The 22,171-nt window shown below is 48.1% G+C and overlaps 1 protein-coding gene across 1 annotated transcript; it reads left to right on the forward strand.

Annotated features, from left to right (window-relative positions):
- Positions 1-20,400: 20,400 nt before the first annotated feature.
- Positions 20,401-21,916, forward strand: LOC120639902. Its single transcript, XM_039915825.1, has 2 exons — positions 20,401-20,784; positions 21,734-21,916. The coding sequence occupies exons 1-2, from the start codon at positions 20,428-20,430 to the stop codon at positions 21,914-21,916; spliced, it is 540 nt and encodes a 179-aa protein (XP_039771759.1). The 5' UTR covers positions 20,401-20,427.
- The last annotated feature ends 255 nt before the right edge of the window (positions 21,917-22,171 follow it).

Consider the following 22,171-nt stretch of genomic DNA (forward strand, 5'->3'; position numbering starts at 1 on the left):
CTCCGCGTGCTCAACGCACTCGACATCGCACTCATAGGCGTGCTCGAACGAAGAGCCGACGGTGATGACACCCTTCGGACCTGGCATCTTCAGCTTGAGGTAGGTGTAGTTGGGGATGGCCATGAACTTGGCGTAGTAGGGACGACCAAGAATGGCATGATAGGATCCCCGAAACCCCACAACCTCAAAGGTGAGTACTTCCTTGCGGAAGTTGGCTGCCGTGCCAAAGCAGACGGGCAGATCGATCTGGCCGAGGGGTTGGACGCGCTTCCCCGGCACAACGCCATGAAATTGCGACTTGCTGGGGCGAAACTTGTTCAATCCAATCCCCATGAGCTCCAAGGTGTGGGCGTACATGATGTTTAGGATGCTGCCTCCGACAGTGAGCACCTTGGAGAAGCGGGTGTTGCCGATGATGGGGTCGACAACTAGCGGATACCATCCCGGATGCGGGACGTAATCGGGGTGGTCCTCGCGGCCCAAGGAAATGGTGTCCTTTGACCAGTTGAGGTAGGATGGCGTGGCCTTGGTGACGGAGAAGACTTCCCGGCGCTCACGCTTGCGCTGCCGAGAGGTCATGTTCGTCGTTGGCCCTCCAAAGATGAAGAAGGCGTTCTCCACCGGGGGGAACTCGTCATCTCCACCTTTGTCGCCAGCATCCTTTTTCTTGTCCACGTCACGATGCGCGACGCGGTTGTAATACTTCTTGAGCATCTCGCACTGCTCGAGGGTATGATTGACCGAGCCCTTGTGGTAAGGACTCGGCTTCTTAAGCATGTCGTCGAATAGGCCGCCACCACCTCGAGGGGGGCCTCGAGGTCCTTTGCGGTCCGGGGCGGCAGCGCAGGCCTCCTCGGAGTCCTCTGCCCGCCCCGATCCACGCTGGTTCGGTGGGACCGGTTTCTTTCCCTTCCTCCCCTGCTTCTGTTTCTTGGCAGGGGTGTTGGGCTTGGCGTTGCTGCTCTCCGCGGGCGCATCTTCCTTGCACTTGTTCGGCTTATTGTCGAAAATGGCACCAACAGCCTCCTCGCCGGCGGCATAGTTGGTGGCGGCGTCGAACAACTCGTTGGTGTTGGTAGGTCGGCTTCTCGCAAGCTCGTGCACCAGGTTCCTGCACGTCTTACCCTCGAGGAAGGCGTTGATGACCTCGATGTGGGTGACGCTGGGGAGCTCGGTGCATTGCTTGGAGAAGCGCCGCACGTAGTCGCGTAGGGAGTCGTTGGGCTTCTGGCGACACCCTTTGAGGTTCCAGGAGTTCCCAAGGCGCACATATGTGCCCTGGAAGTTTCCCACGAAGATCTTGACTAAGTTGGCCCAGTTGTGGATCTGGTCCGCGGGCAAGTGGTCTAGCCACATTCGTGTGGCGTCAGCAAGGTGAAAACGAAGGTTGCGGATGATGACCGCATTGTCTGTCGCACCGCCTAGCTGGCATGCTAGGCGATAGTCATTGAGCCAGACCGTAGGATCTGTCTCGCCCGAGTACTTGACAAGGGTGGTGGGCTATCAAAAGCGCAGAGGAAAAGAAGCGGTACAAATCTCCCGGCTGAACACTCAGGTGCCCGGAGGCTCCGGTGACTTGCCCCTGTCATGCTCGGGGTCGAAACGTCCACCCCGTCGAGGGGTGTATTTCCTGCCGCCGACAATGTAGCTGGCGTCGCCGTCGTCGGTGTGCCCACGCGTGTCGTGGAGTCGCTCCTTTACGGGAGTCTTTCCGAGGCGATCGTGCACCGAGGGTGCCTTTGCACCGGGCGCTATGGTTGCCTTGCCCTTACCTGCTGGTGGAGTGTGCACAGAAGCCTTGCGGTCCTGGTGCGCAGTCCCACCGGCAGGCTTCGGTGTGATCGAGCGTATGCGAGACACAAAGCTCTCGGCCTGCTGCACAGCGGCTTGCTCGATGAGCAACTATGCCTCGCGGCACAAGTAGCGGCCCGAAGGCGTCGATGGCTTGGGCATGACTTGGAGTAGGTAGGCCGCAGCGACGATTTTTTCGCCGGCCGTCTTCAGTTCCGGAAGTTTGTCGATGTTGTCGTCGGCCAGGATGCGCTCCCGGGCAACGCGCGCCGCCGCCTGGGCATGTGCACCACGCGCGGTGCGTAGCTCCTGTGTCTGCCGACGTTGCTCGTCGAGCTTTGCTTCAAGCTCTTTGAGCTGTGCCAGCTGTGCTTGCTGCGCCGCCGAGCTTGACGAAGAAGAAGGGGCCGCAGGCGGCACCACCGGCTGGTTCTGTACATCCGCCCCGCCGTCCTCGTCGTCGTTTTGCTCGTCTGCAAGATCGGTCATGGAGCACTCTCGAGTGGGATTGTACTCCCCCTCACTGGAGTCCTCAGAGCAGGTGAGGTAATAAGCCATCGCGAGCTGGAACGAGCGGAAAGTATCCGGGTCGCGGACCCTGGAGTAGTCCTCGGCCTCCTCGGCCGTGAAGTTGTTCATGAAGAAGTTGATGTCGTCGGCGATCGAACTCGCCATTTCGGGGTAGGATTCGTCAGGAGACGATGCGATGAGGTTGCGGATCGACAAAAAATGATGACCCGGCAGATCCTCATACTCGGTGAAGTTAGTGCTGACTGAAGAGGCGTAGGTGGCAGCGTTGCGCATCCCGAAGGGAAAGGGCGACGGCGAGGTCGAGCCCCCCTGGGAGGCACTGGTGCTGCAGCAGCTGATGGTGCCGGCGCGGACGACGCCGAGGCACGTGATGATGAAACGGTGGCCCCGTTGGCTGTGATGCTGAGTTGCGACATGCCAGCCTCAACCCACGTGGGGGAGCTGTGGCGTGCCGCACGGCGCTACTCCGCGCGTGCTTGTCACGAATGCTGGTGTAGCGAAAATGGCCTCTCATGCCATATTTCAATATAATATTTTGGTGATTGATGACACACACAATACTTGGACTAATATGATTGTTAAGATGACCATTCTCAGGCTTTTAGGTTCAAGTGATGACAAAGAGGGTTCTTCTACCCGGTTAGCGGATGGGGGTCGAGGGGAGCCGCCCCTCGCGGGTCTCAGGGCAGCGCCCTGAAACCTCTTCGGTCCAAAGGATTCGAAGATTGAAGAGACCATGAAGACAACAAGTCAAAACAATCAAGACAGAATATTTTAGTATCACCGGTTAATCCGACGCTAAGAAAATTACATACGTCAGTGCATTGACTTGGAGCACGTCTGGGAGTTTTGGTAGCACCGGTTGAACCGACGCCAGGAAAGTTGAATACGTCGGTGCAATGAACTCAGCAGCTGAGGAAAAATCTATACACCGGATGAACCGACGCTATATATTGGTGAACGTCGGTGCAGTTGTCCAGAGAGTTAGTTTTTCAGCAACTACACTCACCGGTTAAACCGACGCTGCATCGGTTGATTACGTCGGTCGATTGAGGTAGCCGTTGAAGTATAACGGCTAGTTGGAAAATGCACTCACCGGTTAAACCGGTGATGACAAAATAGGAGCATCGGTTTAACCGGTGATAGCGCTTTTTGTCAGCCTTTTTCCAATGGCTAGTTTGGGGTGTGCGGGCTATATATATATATGCCACCCCACGGCTCATTTGTGAGTGCTGGAGACCAAGGAAGTATACAAGAACCAAAGATCATCTCCAACCACCTTAGAGCTTCAATGTACATCCTATAGGCTTAAGCACACTTGTGAGAGTGCTTAGTGCTTGTAATAGGGATTAGTTCTTGCGAGAGCTCCCTTGAGAGAAGTCTTGCTGCGGCAAGCAATCCTTGTGATCCATCGTGTGACCCTCCGACTTGGTGTGGAGTGGAAATGACACTTTGTGCGGGGGAAGAGGAGACCCCCTCCTTGGTGGAGAAGCTTCGTAGTGGATTTTGACTGGGTGACCGAGAGAAACGGTGGCGGTGCACGTGACTCGGTGTCTTATGGGTACTTGCCTTTGCTTGCCGGCATCGCCTTGGTGGCGTAGTGCAAGACGGTGATCGGAAGAGCCTCGGTGTCCCGTGGACGTAGGCGTTAGTGCCGAACCACGTTACATGACCGTGTCTACTCGGGAGTTTGCATCCCTCTTGCACTTACCTCTTTACTTACCATATTATGTTTCCGCATTTACATTATCTTGCGTGCCTTTACTTTCCTAGTTAGTTTGTTTTGGATTGGCTATAGGTTGCAAGTATTTTGGGGTAAGTAGAGAGTAGTAAAGATAAACCTTAGTCATAACTATCATATATAGGACGTGTTAGGTTTATCTTATGCAAGTAGTTTGAGCTCTAGGTTAAAAAACGATTAGCGACCCTATTCACCCCCTCCCCCTCTAGGGTCGGACACCCCGGTGATCCTTACAATTGGTATCAGAGCTTGATCTCACACCTCTTACGAGGATTAGCCAATTATATTGGTAAATTTGTGAGAAAGCTCGTAGGAGACCCGTCGACTTCACCGTCAAGTGAGTATAATGTCCAGGGAAGGGATGAGTACCGATAGGGCTCTATTTTTCGATGGCACGGGTTTTCCACGTTGGAAAGTGCTTATGCAAGCACATCTCCAAGCCCGTGGGCTTGATGTTTGGCGTGTCACCGAATTAGGCATGAAAAATGAGAATAAGGCCGAGAGACAATATGATGCCATTGCTAAATCAATTCTATTATCCTCGTTATGTGATAGTGTGTTTAATCGTGTTTTTGCTAATGAAAATGCTCATAAGCTATGGAAGCAAATTGTCGAGAATCATGAGGGCACAAAGGATGTTGCCAATCAAAAATATCATATTCTCGGCGAGGAACTTAGTAGATTTAAGCAACTTCCAAATGAAAATGCTCATGACATGTACTCACGATTAAACACTCTTGTCAATGAAATTAATGCCTTAGGTCTCAATAAAGTTAAAGATGAAGAAATCAACCGCAAGATTCTCCGAAGCCTTCGCAAGCCCGACTACGACATCATCAATACACTCTTGCAAAAGGAAGACTTGGTCAAGCTTACACCCAACCAAGTCATCAATCAAATCATTGCCCATGAATATAGTATGGGGATGACAAAGAAGAAAGAGCAAGAGTCCACCTCTTCCTCAAGCAAAAAGAGTCTCGCCGCCAAGCACTCATGCAAGCACCAACCAAGGCGACAAGACTCATCAAGCTCAAGTGAACAAGAAGAAGAGGATGAGGAAGATAGTGATGATGAATCAAGTTCAAGTGATGAAGAATATTGTAACACCCTAAGTTAAATTTCAATACTTAATAATAAATTTAATTGGCTTTATTTGTTTTTCTAGGATTTAATTTGCTTAGTTTGCATTTAATCCAATTTTGTTCCTCAAGTAATTAAAATTTTATCACAGGTTAAACTTTGTTGTTGCATTCATGCTGGAGCATAATTTTATTTTGTTTGAATGCTAGAGTGAATTCAAGTTCAAATTTGAATTCTTTTGGTTTGAGTTTGGTTAGAAATAGAATAGGAAAGGAAATAGAAGAGAAAAAGGAACAGCCCAACAGCCAACCCGACCCAGCCCAAGCCTCCTTTCCCGGCGCCCACTCCTTCCTCTGTTTCCTGGCCCAACCCAACGCGCGGCCCGTTTTCTTCTCCCCGCGGCCCACCCTCCAGCGCTCAGCCTAGCTCTCTCCCACGCCAGCAGCCCAGTCGCGCGGCCCAGTGCACACCCTCCTCCCCTTTCGGCTCGCGACTGTGCTCTCCCGCGCCGCTCGGCCCAGTTCACGCGCCCGAGCCCAGCAACCGCGCACGCCCTCTCCCCGTCTCCAGCTCGCCCCGCACGCACGTCGCCTCTGTCGCTGACAGGCTGACCCCACCTGGTCAGGCCTGTCTTCCCCGCCTCTCCCAGCCTCGCAACCGCACACCGCGATCCCCGCCGAGATGCTTGCCTGCCTTCCCACCCCGAGCGCGCACGCCAAGGCACTCCGCCGCCCTACAAATAGGAACATGTGCCCCCTCCTTCTCCTATCCACTTCAGCGCCGCCGAACCACAACCCTAGCGCCTCCGCATTGCCTCGCCTAACGCCGCTCCTCTGAGCCACCGTGAGCATGCCGCCCCACCTCACCACGGACACCAACAACCCCCGCAGGACCTTCGCCTGAGCACCTGGGACATCTCCGAGCTTACTGCCCCGGCCCCGGACCACGCCATCGCTGGAATCGAGTTGGACTTCAACTCCGGTGAGTTTTGGGCCGCCGTCGCAATACCTCGCCACTGTTGGCCGCTGGACCTCTCTGAACCCTTGTGCTGCTTCGCAGCGACCTCACTCGTCGATCAGAAAGGATCCATAGCCCGAAGGGGCACCCCATCGCCCGGACCGCGAGCCCAGTTCCTGCGCCGCCGCCGGAACACGACGCCGACGACCTTGCGCCACGCCACCCTTCTATCCAGAGCACGGTGAGCACCGCCCTGCCCTCCTGCACCTTTGGCGCTAGCTGTTGGAGTCTCTAACGAGCCCTAGGTGCCAGAACGCGCGCACGCCGGCGAGCCTGTCCGCTCAGAGCCGCCGCCGCAGTTGAATCCACCGCCCTGAACCCCGCCAACCCTCGCTGTGGCCCTAGGTCGATCACGCATGGCGTGATGAGCATCCCAGACCCAAGATCGGGTCGATTTGACCCCCGGGGCACCAAGATTGGTGAACTCCGGTGAGTTTTTCCCCACGCGCCGCCGCGGGAGAAGAATCCCGGCGAGACCCGCCGCCGCCGTCGGTCGCGTTCGACCTCAGCCGTTATGAAGATGAAGCAGAAGGAGTTCTTTGCACTGAAGCAGGTAATCTCAGATATAATCATTCAGTGTTTTCTTTTGAGCTAATACCCCCTTGTTCTATCTTTCTGAGTCATGAATTAATCCTTCGCTATATATATCTGTCTTTTTCACTTCAGGGGACTATGACGGTCACGGAGTATCGTGATCGTTTTCTGCAGCTTGCTCGCTACGCCCCAGCCGATGTTGCGGATGACCGTAAGAAGCAGGAGCACTTCATGGAGGGTCTTGAGGACTACCTCCAGTACGCGCTGCTCAACCTTCGCTTCGACGACTTCAACCATCTGGTTGACAGCGTCCTCAACAAGGAGCGCAAGCACCTGGAGATGGAGGACAAGAAGATGAAGATTGTTTCCGTTGCTTCCGGCAGCAACACCCGTCCTCACCTCCAGCCGCCTCAGCAGTACCAGTAGCAGCAGTACCGGCCTCCCCTGCAGTACCAGCAGAGGCCGCAGCAGTACCCGCCTCGACAACAGCAGCAGGCAGGTCAGGGCCAGATGTTACCGGCACCTCCGGCTCGTGCTCCACCAGCTCCGCCAGCACCTCAGGCTCCACGGCAGGCAGCTCCTCCTGCCGGACAGCAGGCAACAGCACCTCCTCGCGTGTGCTATCACTACGGCCAGCCGGGGCACTACGCCAACACTTGCCCCCGGAAGGCGCAGGCAGGACAGTAGGGGCGCCCAGCTCAGCCCAGGGTGCCAGCACAGGGCAGAGTGAACCACGTGACGGCCGAGTCAGCGGCCGAGGCTCCTAACGTGGTTATTGGTACGTTCATGGTCAACTCCCATCCAGTTACAGTGCTTTTCGATACTGGTGCTACTCATTCATTCATCACCAAGTCATATGTTGAGGAGCATAGTTTCTTTACCACTGCATTAAGGAAGTGTCTGCTAGTCTCTTCAGCGGGAGGGGAGTTGAGATCCCATATTGTTTGCCCCCAAGTCAGTGTAGCCATAAGGGGGGCAATGTTCAGTGCTGATCTGAGGGTGCTATACACCAAGGGTATTGATGTGATTCTGGGAATGGATACTCTTGCCAAGTGGGGAGTCAGAATTGATTGTGCTCAGCAGACAGTTCACTTGTCAGCATTTGATGGCCAAGAGGTGACAGTCAGTGCTACAGAGCCTTCTAGTTTTCTTCATCAGATGGAGGCTATACCCACAGATGGTATTCGCGTGGTGGCTGGATCCCCGGATGTCTTTCCGGAGGACTTGTCAAGAGAAGGAAGAAGAGTTGATGAAGACATCCTGATCTCTCTGCTAGCCAGCCTAAAATCTCGGGACGAGATTCCTGTAAGGGGGTAGGATTTGTAACACCCTAAGTTAAATTTCAATACTTAATAATCAATTTAATTGGCTTTATTTGTTTTTCTAGGATTTAATTTGCTTAGTTTGCATTTAATCCAATTTTGTTCCTCAAGTAATTAAAATTTTATCATAGGTTAAACTTTGTTGTTGCATTCATGCTGGAGCATAATTTTATTTTGTTTGAATGCTAGAGTGAATTCAAGTTCAAATTTGAATTCTTTTGGTTTGAGTTTGGTTAGAAATAGAATAGGAAAGGAAATAGAAGAGAAAAAGGAACAGCCCAACAGCCAACCCGACCCAGCCCAAGCCTCCTTTCCCGCGGCCCACTCCTTCCTCTGTTTCCTGGCCCAACCCAACGCGCGGCCCGTTTTCTTCTCCCCGCGGCCCACCCTCCAGCGCTCAGCCCAGCTCTCTCCCACACCAGCATTCCAGCCGCGTGGCCCAGCGCACACCCTCCTCCCCTTTCGGCTCGCGACTGCGCTCTCCCGCGCCGCTCGGCCCAGTTCACGCGCCCGAGCCCAACAACTGCGCACACCCTCTCCCCGTCTCCAGCTCGCCCCGCACGCACATCGCCTCTCTCGCTGACAGGCTGACCCCACCTAGTCAGGCCCGTCTTCCCTGCCTCTCCCGGCCTCGCAACCGCACACAGCGATCCCCGCCGAGATGCTCGCCGGCCTTCCCACCCCGGGCACGCACGCCAAGGCACTCCGCCGCCCTACAAATAAGAACCTGTGCCCCCTCCTTCTCCTATCCACTTCAGCGCCGCCGAACCACAACCCTAGCGCCTCCGCGTTGCCTCGCCTAATGCCGCTCCTCTGCGCCACCGTGAGCACACCGCCCCACCTCACCACGGATGCCAACAACCCCCGCAGGACCTTCGCTTGAGCACCTGGGACATCTCCGAGCTTACTGCCCCGGCCCCGGACCACGCCATCGCTGGAATCGAGTTGGACTTCAACTCCGGTGAGTTTTGGGCCGCCGTCGCAATATCTCGCCACCGTTGGCCGCTGGACCCCTCTGAACCCTTGTACTGCTTCGCAGCGACCTCACTCGTCGATCAGTAAGGATCCGTAGCCTGAAGGGGCACCCCATCGCCCGGACCGAGAGCCCAGTTCCTGCGCCGCCGCTGGAACACGACGCCGACGACCCTGCGCCATGCCACCCTTCTATCCAGAGCACAGTGAGCACCGCCCCGCCCTCTTGCACCTTTGGCGCTAGCTGTTGGAGTCTCTAACGGGCCCTAGGTGCTAGAACGCGCACACGCCGGCGAGCCTGTCCGCTCAGAGCCGCCGCCGCAGTTGAATCCACCGCCCTGAACCCCGCCAACCCTCGCTGTGGCCCTAGGTCGATCACGCATGGCGTGATGAGCATCCCAGACCCGAGATCGGGTCGATTTGACCCCCGGAGCACCAAGATTGGTGAACTCCGGCGAGTTTTTCCCCACGCGCCGCTGCGGGAGAAGAATCCCGGCGAGACCCGCCGCCGCCGTCGGTCGCGTTCGACCTCAGCCGTTCGATCCGAAACAGACGCACTAGATTAGATCCAGTTTCGATCGAGTCCGGATCGTCGGATGAAGATCCGATGGATCAGATCCGAGGATACCGGTTTGCCGGGCGTTTTTGCAAAAGAGTCCCTGCTGTCTTTAAAAATCAACCCGCGGTCCACCTTTATTCATAAATAATTCCAGTTTGGCCCAGAATCTTGCACAAACCCCCCCAAGCTTTCTAGAAATGGAACCCGCAGACCAGAGCCGGCGGTTTTGCATGTTAGCCCCTGGATCTAATGTTTAATTATGTTTAGGCCCTCGGTTTTTGCAGAAAACCCCCGGAAACTTAGTTTTTCTCGCAGAAAAGCCCCTAGATCTTGTTTTAGGCCTAGTTTTCGCGTTCTAGCTCCGTTTTAGGCGTTATTTATATCCACGCAATCGTTGTAATGCGTAGAATAGTTCTAGACTAGTTTTGTTTGCTGTTTTCATGTATTGTTGTACTGTTTCTTAGTTTTTGCTCTTGTTTGCATGTATGTGTATATGTGGACTTGTTTTGGCGTTGCGATCGTGAGTAGACGTTGATCCTTCGTTGGAGTACCAGTACTCGGAGCAGACACTATCTTCAGAGCAGTTTGAGCAGCAGGAACAGTTTGAGGAAGGCAAGTATAACGTGAACACCACCTATCACCTTTAATTACATTTTCATACTGCATTTTAATAATGTATGCATATAAGGACTTTCCTAGCCACTTTATATCCTTTATATATATCCTTTGGGTTGTATTTTGGTTAGTTGTGCTAGGTGCCGCGCTATAACACACTTGGTCCTTTTTAATTAATTTGATTAATGGTATATGCAACTTAATTCTGAGAGTGGCCCTCTGTGTTGGCTTGAGTGGCTCACGTCTCTTAAAAATTGGTTTTTGTTAGAAACACGGTTTAGGGGGCCAGCACGGTGCTTAGTACTTGGTTGGCCACTCTCCATAAGGACCGGTTCATAGAGCAACAACCTGGGACAACAGCGCTACCACAAGACTGGAATGGGACAGTCTTGGCGTAATAATTAGGTCTTTTGGGTTTGGAGTAACTTACCTGCGGGGCAGGGGCGGTAAGCTTCTATGACCCTCGTACTGAGTGGCCTCGTCTGTGCTTGGTCTGCGTACCTGTGTCTTGACGCCCACTAGACCTGCTCCATAGTCGCCGATCCACCCTCGCGGTTACTCCTTACCAACGAGATTCTTTGTAAAGGCCTCGTAGTGAGTTTGCTAGTCATCTCACCTAAGGAAGTGTGATGAACAACTAGCGTAGCTCACGACTTGTGGGTAAAGATGTGCAACCTCTACAGAGTATAGAACTGGTATACTAGCCGTGCTCACGGTCATGAGCAGCCCAGATCCTCCTTTTGATTAGTGGGGTTATCTTCCTTTGACGAGGCAGGTTTCCCTGGGTGGTTTGGTTCGGTTTGGCTCTCAGTAGTTTCTTAATTAATTCTGATTAATTACTATGTAACTGGGTTAATGGTAATTCATCAACTCGTAGTAAATAGCTTTAATAAAATTTTACCAACACTTAAAAGCTAATGCAGTTGAGTCAGCCAACCTTAGAGCCTCATAGTTTGTGTTATACTTGTTGAGTACAAGTTGTGTACTCACTCTTGCCTCTTCTCTACTTTTTCCTCTTAGATACTCTACTGCTGCTCAGTTCCTGCCGATGTGAGGGAGTTCGCTCAGCGCTACCAGGACTACGAGGACTTCTAGGCGTTCGTCTCCCAGTCGACGTCCCTATGGCGCCCTGCTCAGCTTCGGAGAGTTTTTATCGTATTTGTACTTCGCTTCCGTTGTATCAGACATTTTTGTCATTAATGTAATAAATACATTCGTATTCGCTTTATTATGTCTTTTTACGTGATATATGCTGTCATATACTGTTTATTCTGTTGTATATACGTGTGACTTGATCCTGACAGGTATATGATTGCTCGGTTTATGTCCTTTTATAAACCGGGTGTTACAAATATCCAAGGGCCGTGCTATACCACCACCACAAGATTGCCGAGCATGTACATGAGCTCTATGAGCTTGGGTACAAAACACTCATTAGAGGGAGTGCGGTTGGGATGCAGAAGATGGCGAAAAAAAAGAACAAGTCAAGACCCGAAGCTCTCTCCGCCATCTACAAGCCCAAGAAAAGTGGTGAAAGCTCAAGTCACAAGAAAAATGCCTAGAGCTCCACCACCCATTGCCCTCGGAGATTATCACCACCACCCATGTGTCTTATGACACTAGGTAATAACGATGTAAGTGATGATTCCTCCTCAAATGATGAATCCGATGTTGAAACCGATGAAATTAGTGAGATGATAACACTTCTCCATAATCAACAAGAATATCTCACTAAACAAAATGAAAAAAATCAAAACTCTCAAGGTTAAAGAAAAACTTCATGCTTCATTTGTCTCAAGATATGAGAACTTGCTAAACAAATTCAATTTGTTAGACAATGAGCATAAAGAACTTAAAATGAAATATGAGAGTCTTGAATCTAAAAGTGAATCATCATCGGATAAATCTTTTTCTTGCAATATTCCTTGTGCTATCCCCATTGTCAAGATAGATGTGTCTACCTCTTGTGATCTAACCCCTTGCAATGAGAATGTGATTGTAGAAACGTGTGATGATCTCATTGCTAAGGAAAATGATGAGCTTAAACAAGAGGTAGAAAGGCTAATGACGGACTTGAGGCAGCTCAAAGGAAAGTACACTCAAGAGCAAGCCCAACCTTCTCAAGATAACACCTCCGCGGGTGTGAAGAAGCTTGAGAAGGGAGAAACCGTGGTTTGCTTCAAATGTCACAAAGAAGGCTACAAGTCCTACCAATGCAAAGAAAAAGAGGGCCAAGCAAAGGGCAAAGAAAATGGCAAGCCCAAGAACTTGAACAAGAGCAAGAAGGGACACAAGAAGGCTAAGGAGATCAAGAAAAACACATCTCCATACTTGAAGACTTCATACATGTACACCAAGCCCACCCACAAGAACAAGCAAAAGAGCAACCACTACATACTTGAGAAGAAGAAGAATGGCAAGGTGGTGGCTCATGTCATGTGGTGGAGAACATACGGATGGAACCGGCCTATTTGGGTGCCCAAGGATATTAATCATACCATGGATGGCTCTCAAAAGGTTTGGGTCCCTAAGACTTAAGCACCAAACAAGTGCAATTGGGAATTTGGAGGCTTGACAAGGTTTGGGATGCATGAGTAGGGATGCATCATGCAAAGATGAAGTAAAGCCAAGTTACGGATTAAAGATTAGTGAACCAAATTCCCCTCCCCTACATATGAGGTAATGAGCAAGGTAAAAGTATGATCTCAATTTCATTTGATATCCTTCATGCATCATTGTAGCTCAATGCCTCTCTAGGAATGCATAATCTTAACTTTACAATCGGTATCTTTTATTTGATATGCTTTCCTAGAAATTTCATATGGTAGTTTGCTTGTACTAATAATTATTCTTGAAGCATTCTACATGAGCTTAATCTTGGTGTGAAATGCACCACTCTTGCATGGCACATGCACTTCAAAATGGTACCACCTTCCAAAAATAAAATCCTACAAGTGGTATCTCAAATTCAACAAAGGTATGTTATTTCAATTGGTGCCATGTTTTTCAAGTTATAGAGTTTGATCCCCACTATGTGAAATACAAGTGCATACATTTGGTTAGGTGATTCAAACACTATTGCACACATTTAGGGGGAGCTAACTCTATAACTTGTGTTTTTGTGACTAACATGCTTTCAAAGTAATTTTTGTTGTAGTCACACTCCCTTAGTCCATATGGTAATACACTCAATCCTTCGATATCAAGATGATACACATTGCAATTAACCTTACAATTGGTATCAATTGATCAAGAAAGATTGGACAAGGAAAGAAGACCAAGCCATAACTCCCAAAGGTTAAAGAGATAAATGATATAGGGAGGCATGGCTAGGTAAAACACCTCTCACCAAGTTAATTCATTTTGTTACTAATGCTCTATGTTGCTAGTGGTTATGAAGCTTTTAGGTGTTTGATGACAAAGGGGAGAAATGTATCCTAAAAGCAAGCAAGGATGCCATTAGCAAGGGGGAGGAATGGAAAATGCAATGCAAAAGGATGCATGGTGATAGGGGGAGGTACTTAGTCAATTGGGGGAGAAGTGCAATTTGATGATCCCATGGACTAAGGTACAAAATTTTCATTGCTCATATGGTTCAAACCACACAATTGTCTTACATTGGCCACAAGCCATTGTTTCACAATTGCTATCAAGCCGGAATCATTTCATCCTATGGGCTAATCAAATGCCGGTGGCTTTTAAAATGAGCATTGGAATGTCATCCGAGCAAGTTAAGTAGTTTCTAACTTTTCAAATTGGTATCAATTTCATATTCTTGCAATTCATCTTGCTTGTTTTGGTTGTGTTGTCATCAATCACCAAAAAAGGGGAGAATGTAGCGAAAATGACCTCTCATGCCATATTTCAATATAATGTTTTGGCGATTGATGACACACACAATACTTGGACTAATATAATTGTTAAGATGACCATTCTCAGACTTTTAGGTTCAAGTGATGACAAAGAGGGTTCCGCTACCCGGTTAGCGGACGGGGGTCGAGGGGAGCCGCCCCTCGCGGGTCTCAGGGCAGCGCCCTGAAACCTCTTCGGTCCAAAGGATTCGAAGATTGAAGAGACCATGAAGAAACCAAGTCAAAACAATCAAGACAGATATTTTAGTATCACCGGTTAATCCGACGCTAAGAAAATTACATACGTCGGTGCATTGACTTGGAGCACGTCTGGGAGTTTTGGTAACACCGGTTGAACCGACGCCAGGAAAGTTGAATACGTCGGTGCAATGAACTCAGCAGCTGAGGCAAAATCTATACACCGGATGAACCGACGCTATATATTGGTGAACGTCGGTGCAGTTGTTCAGAGAGTTAGTAAGCATGAGAAGCCCAATAGAACAACAACAGTAGGCCCGGCCCAAAATGGTGAGGTGGCCCTAAGCAGTAGCCACCAGCCCCCCCCCCCCCCCAAGTATTCCAGAAGAGGCTCGATTCTAGCGACGACTCCTTGACCAGTAGAGGAGTATGACAATGTCCATTAATGCATCCTGCCACCGTCGTTGGGTCCTCTTAAGAACATCATTATTACGTACCGTCATGCGGGACATGTGTAGGATAAGGCGTGGCAATGGGACAACATTGTGACAATGAGACATCGCCAGAGCCAGCAGGAAGGCGGCCACGATTGGTTACCGTAGCACGCCATGATGTAGTGCGGGACCCAAGAATAATGTGACTGTGTCAGGACCTGCCCACAGACGATGGCAAGTTGGTCCTTGTTGACCCTCTGTACATGAAAACGGCGTCCGACCAGAGTTCTCCGCTATGGAACCCGATGGGCATAGTTCCCAAAAGGATAAGCGGCAAGAAACAATGAGAGACCCCCTGGACGGCTCTTCGGGGATGCATAGGGAACACATGGCATGGGTGACGTCAGGCATGACGTAACCGGATACATTCACACAGGAAAGAGGATCCACCACTGCAATGAGATTCCTTTCCCATCTAAGGCGGTAACCATGCCGCCTTGGACTATAAATATGTAGTGAACTCGCTCCAGCATAGGGGGGGAGAGAATAAGATCAATACACGCACACATTCCATACAGGACGTCTGGTATTAAACCATCGTCCCAGCCATGTTCAACTCATATAGCTCTCATTCCTTTTTGCAATAGGCTCGACACATCCTCTGGCCGAATCTCTAAAAGGGGCCCAGTGGTTCCTTGTGATAGGTGTTTGCACACCGACAATTGTGAACACGATAGTTTAAATGTTCTTCCTGATTCAAAATCATTAATAAAAAGAAACATTTGTAGGGCCGTGATCACGTGGCCTGAACCTGCTTTTCGTACGTAATAATAAAGAATGCATTTATGGGGAAAGAACATGTCATGTCCTGCCTCTAAAAATTGTTTATAAAAATCAAAATATTGAAAAGAACGAAAACAGCTTAAAAATAGAAAAAATAAACCTAGTCATACCCTTTAGGCACCACAAAGTAACTTCGGCCAAGTAAGCTAGCTATAAACAGATTTTTAGTGGCAAACCATAGCATGGTCCACCACTAATAAAAATCCACTATTTCATAAGTGTTTTTGATTCATTTGTTTATTACATATGAGGATAACGTTTATAAAATATCTGACTTTATCTTTACTGTCACGTCCCATGTTAAAATTAATGTATAATGGACTTGTTCAAGTAGTTTGGTTGCTTAGATTTATTCTTAACCCCTTTATGTTTGTTTTTTTTTAAGCAAACCCCTTTTATCTTTGTAGGTACTTAAGTAGATGCTTGGCTTCAAGGGGATGGGATTAGCTGCACTTTATGAGTTTTTCCACACAGTTTGTAAAAATAATAAAGATATCTTCATGTTGCTGTAATAACATAGAGTACTGGAGTGTCGAGGGGATCTTGGTGGTTTTTGTTAATATGAATTTGGTTTATATTTCTAAATTATTCTCTTGTTAGGTTGTGCATTAACATGGTTTTGTTTTATCTTTCTTAATTGTTCTCTTGTCTGTTTATCTAATGCCACATATGAGAGCGATGAAACCTTCTACGGCAAACTCCATGTACTACGATACAATCTTGAATCTGCTTTTGTAATGGATGTCTGACGGTCTATGGTAGGGGTGCGGACCGAAGAGGGTCGAATAGTGATTCGGATAGATTTGTCGGATATCCGGATATTTTCTCCGATATTGGATATGAATCCGGATAGCGGATTCAGATATAGTAAGAGCATTATCTGTCGGATATCGGATATCTGGTCCAATAATCCGGATAGTTAGTTCGGATACGGATAGTTATATTATATCTAATATATACAATAACAAAAATATGGTTTAATCTCTATAAATTTATACTAATTCATTTCAAATTACAAAAATATAAAACTAGTACCAAAATTTTTATGGAAATATAATTTATCTAATGATGCATCATTCAAAATTATTTGGATATTATTTATTTCTATTTTTTCATTTTAAGAACTAAAATTTAATTCTATCAACAATTTGTTGGTCATAATAGATGTTTTATTTTTTATGAACCCCAATGTATTTTTTTAGAATGGTTAGTGAAGTGACTTGGTAATGCTATGTCATCTATAATTTGATTCTTCAACACAACTTAATTAGATTTTAGGTTTGGAGTCGAAAATCAATTACAACAAGTGTGATATATATGGTTGTCGCTTTTACTCAGTATATCCGAGCAAATATTCGGTAGCGATATTGTCCGTATCCGTCTCATACCGTATTCGATTTGTATTTATTTGTATTTGTGACCGGACTTATCCGTATTCATATCTGTATCCGACAGGTATCCGTGTCCGATCCGATTCTGAAAGGAAATATGAAAACAAATATGGTGTTGGCAATATCCGTCCGTATCCGATCCGTTTGCACCTATAGTCTATGGTTACGCAATGTGTGTGACGATGATCAAATTCTGTTAGTGAGGTATGTGTATTGATCTTTTAGACATCGCTTGAGACTGCCGAGATTATTGAGTAGGCAATTGGTGGCAAACTGGTAATTTGATAAAATCAGGATAATTTACACAGTTTCTAACATTTGTGATTGTACTCTCCGCTAGAGAGAAGTGGGATTTGGCTTTATGGTTTCGATGACACGAATGCATCCGTTCCCAATGCAGGCAAAGATTTCGAGGCATCCTTTCAATTTTAGAATATATTCCACTATGGCTGCAGGTGGATCGAATTACTTGTGCAGTGTGACAAGCACTTATGCTAAAGCTAGTTATTCTTTTTCTCAATGAAGGAAAAGTTAGTTATTCTAGGTGTATCTGTGGCATCTCAACAAAAGTATTCCATCGGTTGCTTGCATTGATAATCACCATGGTTTCCTTTATTAGCATATTAACTTTCTGTGGAACAAGTAAACTGAGTATAACTTAGCTAATGAGATTTCTTGTCACTACCGGAAACCACTAGTTTGGCCCTAAATGCACATGGCAAAGGTTTTGCCGTGTGCCACCCACGGCAAAGCTCACTCAGCAAACCAGGTGACGGCAAAGCGCTGTTTGCCTAGTGCTTTTTGTTGGGTACTCGGCAAAGAGTTTACTGTGTCAGACTGACACTTGGCAAGACAAAACACTCAGCAAAATGCGAATAGACACTACTACAAAATTCATTTTCCAAGGCGGTTGAAATGGGTTTTCCGAGGCGGGCGACCACAACCGCCTCGGACCAAACGCCACGGTAAATATGGCATTTACCGAGGTGGTTTGGTGCCCGCCTCGGTTAATCAAATAAAAAAACAAAAATATGGAAAGCCCGTGGACAGGCCTGCCGAGCCCATCCGCGGGCAGCAGCCCCGCGCTCCGGTGCTCCTCCGCCGGATCCGCGCCACCACACCGCGCCGCCAAGACCGACGAGGCAGCATCGCCGCCCTGCCACCAGATCCGCATGGCGGGCGCCGGATCCGGCCTTGCCGGCCCTGGATCCGGCCTCCCCACAGTGGAGGCCGTGCCGCCCCCGCCCCCGCCACGGGCCGCTCCCCCACCGGCCACACAGGAGGGGAGGGAGAGAGACAGAAGGCCGCCTCGACCACCTCAGCCCCCCCCCCCCCCCGCTTGGGGCCGCCGCCGCCGTCTTGGGCCCCCCGCTTGGGGCCGCCGCCGCCGTCTTGGGCCCCCCGCTTGGGGCCGCCGGCGCTGCCGCCTCGGGCCCCCCGCTCGGGGTTTCCTCGCCGAAGCCTGCCACCGTCTCGGGCCCCCCGCTCGGATCCGCCACTGCCCGGCCCGCTTCCGCCGTAGCCTCGCGCCCCTAGCTCAAGGCCGCCGCCGCTGCCGCGGATCCACCCTGCCACGGTCGGGTCCGCCTCGGCTGAGCCCACCGGAGGCCAGCGCCGCCGTGCGTGAGACCGGCGCGGGAGGGGAGGGGGAGGGAGGGAGGGGAGAGAGAGAGGGGGGGAAGGGGAAGGGGAGGTGCGCCGCCAGCTTGGGTGGGAGAGAGAAGGGAGGTGGAGGGTGAATGAAGGGAAACCCTATCTCCCCAATTTATATAAGCTCGGTAGAACTGGACTCATATGGGCTCATTTGGGCTTTTCTATTAACCGAGGCGGACATGTTAAGTATGTCCGCCTCGGAAAATAGTACTATTAACCGAGGCGGACGTGTTAAGTCTGTCCGCCTCAGTTAATTGATTTTGCGAGATGGTTTTCAACAACCGCCTCGGTTAATAAAAAATGACCGCCTCGGTTAATCGAAGGCATTAACCGAGATGATTTTTTAATGTGCCCGCCTCCGAGGCCTTTTTTAAGTGCCTCGCAAAATAGAATTTTGTAGTAGTGAGAAAACATGGCCGGCGGGATTCAACCCGTGACCTCTCCCTTGCGCGTAACCTCCTCTACCACTACATCACAGTCTCACTTGTGTCTGTAATCCATTTTGATTCCCCACATATTATATTAAACCGAGTGTAAATTGCTTGTTCGAGGCCCTAAACGAATTCCAATTATAAAGTTGTCAACTACAAAGTTTCATAACTTTTCGAGATCTGCAACTTTCATTTTGATAGTTTATCCATCCGAGGTCGTTTACAAAATTTGAATTTCAAATTCGAGAAATTCAAACTTAGTTTTCATTGACAAGATGATTTCAAATAAAAAGTTGTCAACTACAAAGTTTCATAACTTATTGTGATCCACAACTCTCATTTTGACTGTTAATCCATCCGAGGTCATTTGAAAAATTCAAATTTCAAATTTGAGAAATTCAAACATATTTCATTAGCAAAATTAATTCAAATTAAAAGTATTCAACTACAAAGTTGTATAACTTCTGATGATCTACAACTTTTATTTTGCTCATTTGTTCATCCGACATAGTGGTAATAATATTGTTCACAAATCTTATATATCTCTCTTCTTGTTTCATGAAACTATATGAAGAGATGTACATTTTGTGAACAACGTTATTATCGCTTTGTCGAATGAAGAAACGACCTAAATAAAAGTTGTACGTCCTGAGAAGTTATACAACTTTGTAGTTGAAAACTTTTTAATTTGAATTAATTTACAAATACTTTAAAATATGCTTTGAATTTCTCTTTGCCGAGTGCTTTTGCTCTAGTACTCGGCAAACAAGGTCTTTGCCGAGTGTTTCCGGCAATGCAAAAAAAAAAAAAAACACTTGGCAAACTTGCTTGTTTGCCGAGTATTTTTCTTTGCAAGTGTGTCTGAGTATTCTTTGCCAAGTGTTTTTTTTGGCACTCGGCAAACACAATTTTTGCCGAGTATATTTTTTTGCCGAGTATTTTTTGTGTGGCACTCGGCAAACCACCGGACACTCGGCAAACTGCCTAGTGTATGGTGGAAATATTCCCGCCAACATTCAAAGCCTATACTTAAATTTATTGCATGAACAGACAGCATTATTCAATGTGTATATGAGAATATTCATCTTAGTGTGTTTTGCCAAAAGAAAAAAGGCGGGACAATTGTTTTTTGTTACAAGTTGTGCCTATTTCTGCTGGTTTCTGCTGGCGGGGCTGGCGCCTTGTGTCTGAAAATTTCCCTACCAGCGTGTATCAGAAACCTCGTTAACCTTCTTTATTTCAAAAGCTCGATCGGCTAGCTAGTGCCTTGTGTCCCAAAAAAGAAATATTCTAAAACAAAAAGGAGGCGTGTCCCATATATAAAGATAAAGAGACATGCATACGTGTTGGACAAGCACTAGCCGATAGCTCTTGCTATATTTACTGAAGAGGAATGGAGACTTCAGTAGCTATAACAGACATCAGTATCCCGGCAAAGCCACTAGAGTCTAGAGTTGAGAGCCCATGGGTTTCTCAGAAGCTGTGCAATGGTGGGAGGATTGGCAGCTGCGGTTCCTCGTTCTAACCAGCCTCTTCATCCAGTACTTCCTCTTCGTCGCGGCCCTCCTCCGCAAGCGCCGCATCCCACATTGGTTCAGGTCCCTAATCTGGCTGGCCTACTTGGGCTGCGACGCCGTGGTCATATATGCCCTAGCCACCCTCTTCAACCTCCACAAGGACGAAGTGGCCATGGACACGCATATAGACACGCTGTGGGCTCCCATCCTCCTCATGCACCTCGGGGGGCAGGACGGCATAACAGCCTACAGCATCGAGGACAATGACAATTGGAGAAGACACCTATTGATTTCGGTATCTCAGGTTAGTGCGGCAGCCATGTTATATTCGTGATCTGCGGATCTGGCATACCACATACATTTTTGTCGTTCAGTCAAATTAAAAATATATCTAGTTGTTGAAGTATTTTTTTAATGGAAAAGTGTATTTTTCATCCCTCAAGTATTGCAAGAGTGTGACTTTCATCCCTTATGTTTTAATTGGTGCAAATTAACCCTTTAACTATTTAAACCAGTGCACTAATCATCCTGTCTTGGTATAAAAATGGTTTAACATTACATAATTGCGGCTTAGACGCAACATAGACATCTTTGGGTCACATAATGTCAGACCACCACAGGTTTAATTGTATATGATTTTGTCATTAAACTTAAATTTTATTGGACAATCAATTTATAGTAATTTCTAAAAAATTTAGCATAAACATATATTTTTTTGTTTACCTTTACAGAAAAAACAATAAGTGAATCAAACAATACTCAAGCAAACATAATTAATAATTATGTTAACACAAAAATTTCATAACAATAAATGTTTGTGGCTCGTAAAATGAACAAAATAAAGATGAATGAAGTACATAGTTGTTAAAAAAAATATGGTGTCTGTGTTAACAATTGTACAACAACATGGATTGTCAATATATGACATATATATAAGTCAGATGGTTAGATCGCTTAAACAGTTGTAAGTGGGCATTGAATAGTTATTAAATCTAGGTGGGGATGATTAGTGCACCAGTTTAGTTAATTAAGGGGTTGATTTGCACCAATTATAACATTAGAGATGAAAACCACACTTTCACAATACTTGAAGGATGAAAAATACATGTTTTCCTTTTTTAATTTAGTGTTGCTGCTATTGATACTAAGAGGCCACTTGTACCATAATAAATTATATATATATATATATATATATATATATATGTTGCTGGCCTGCTGCTCTAACATACCCGGTCCACCCCCCCACTGGTGAGGCCTGCCTCTGCGGGTTCTGCGGCGAGCCCCTGCGCCCGGTGTTCAGCGGGTTCTGCAGCGAGGCGAGGCCGTGCACCGGCATCAAGGCTGCCATGCTGCTGTGCGGCTGGTGCTGCACGCGTGGAGCTGAGAGGACGTGCCCCTGTTGCGCAGGGAGCCAAGAAGAGCTCGTCGGCAGCTGAGAGCGCCGGAGCAGAGAGAAGGAAGAAAGAGAGAAAGAGGAAAGAGAAGAGAGGAAAAATGGTTGACATGTGGGCCCACTGCCATCTGTAGTCCACGTCGGTGAAACCACCCTTCAAAACAACCGGATGATCAAATATAAACAGTTTTGATAGTACCATGGTCAAAGATTCCTGATTTTGGAGCTCGATGGTCGAAATCAAACCCACACGATAGTTGGATTGTCAAAAATGGATTTTTTCCTTTTCAAAATAACT

This window comes from Panicum virgatum, chromosome 7K (assembly GCF_016808335.1).
Source record: "Panicum virgatum strain AP13 chromosome 7K, P.virgatum_v5, whole genome shotgun sequence".
NCBI classification, from domain to species: domain Eukaryota; kingdom Viridiplantae; phylum Streptophyta; class Magnoliopsida; order Poales; family Poaceae; genus Panicum; species Panicum virgatum.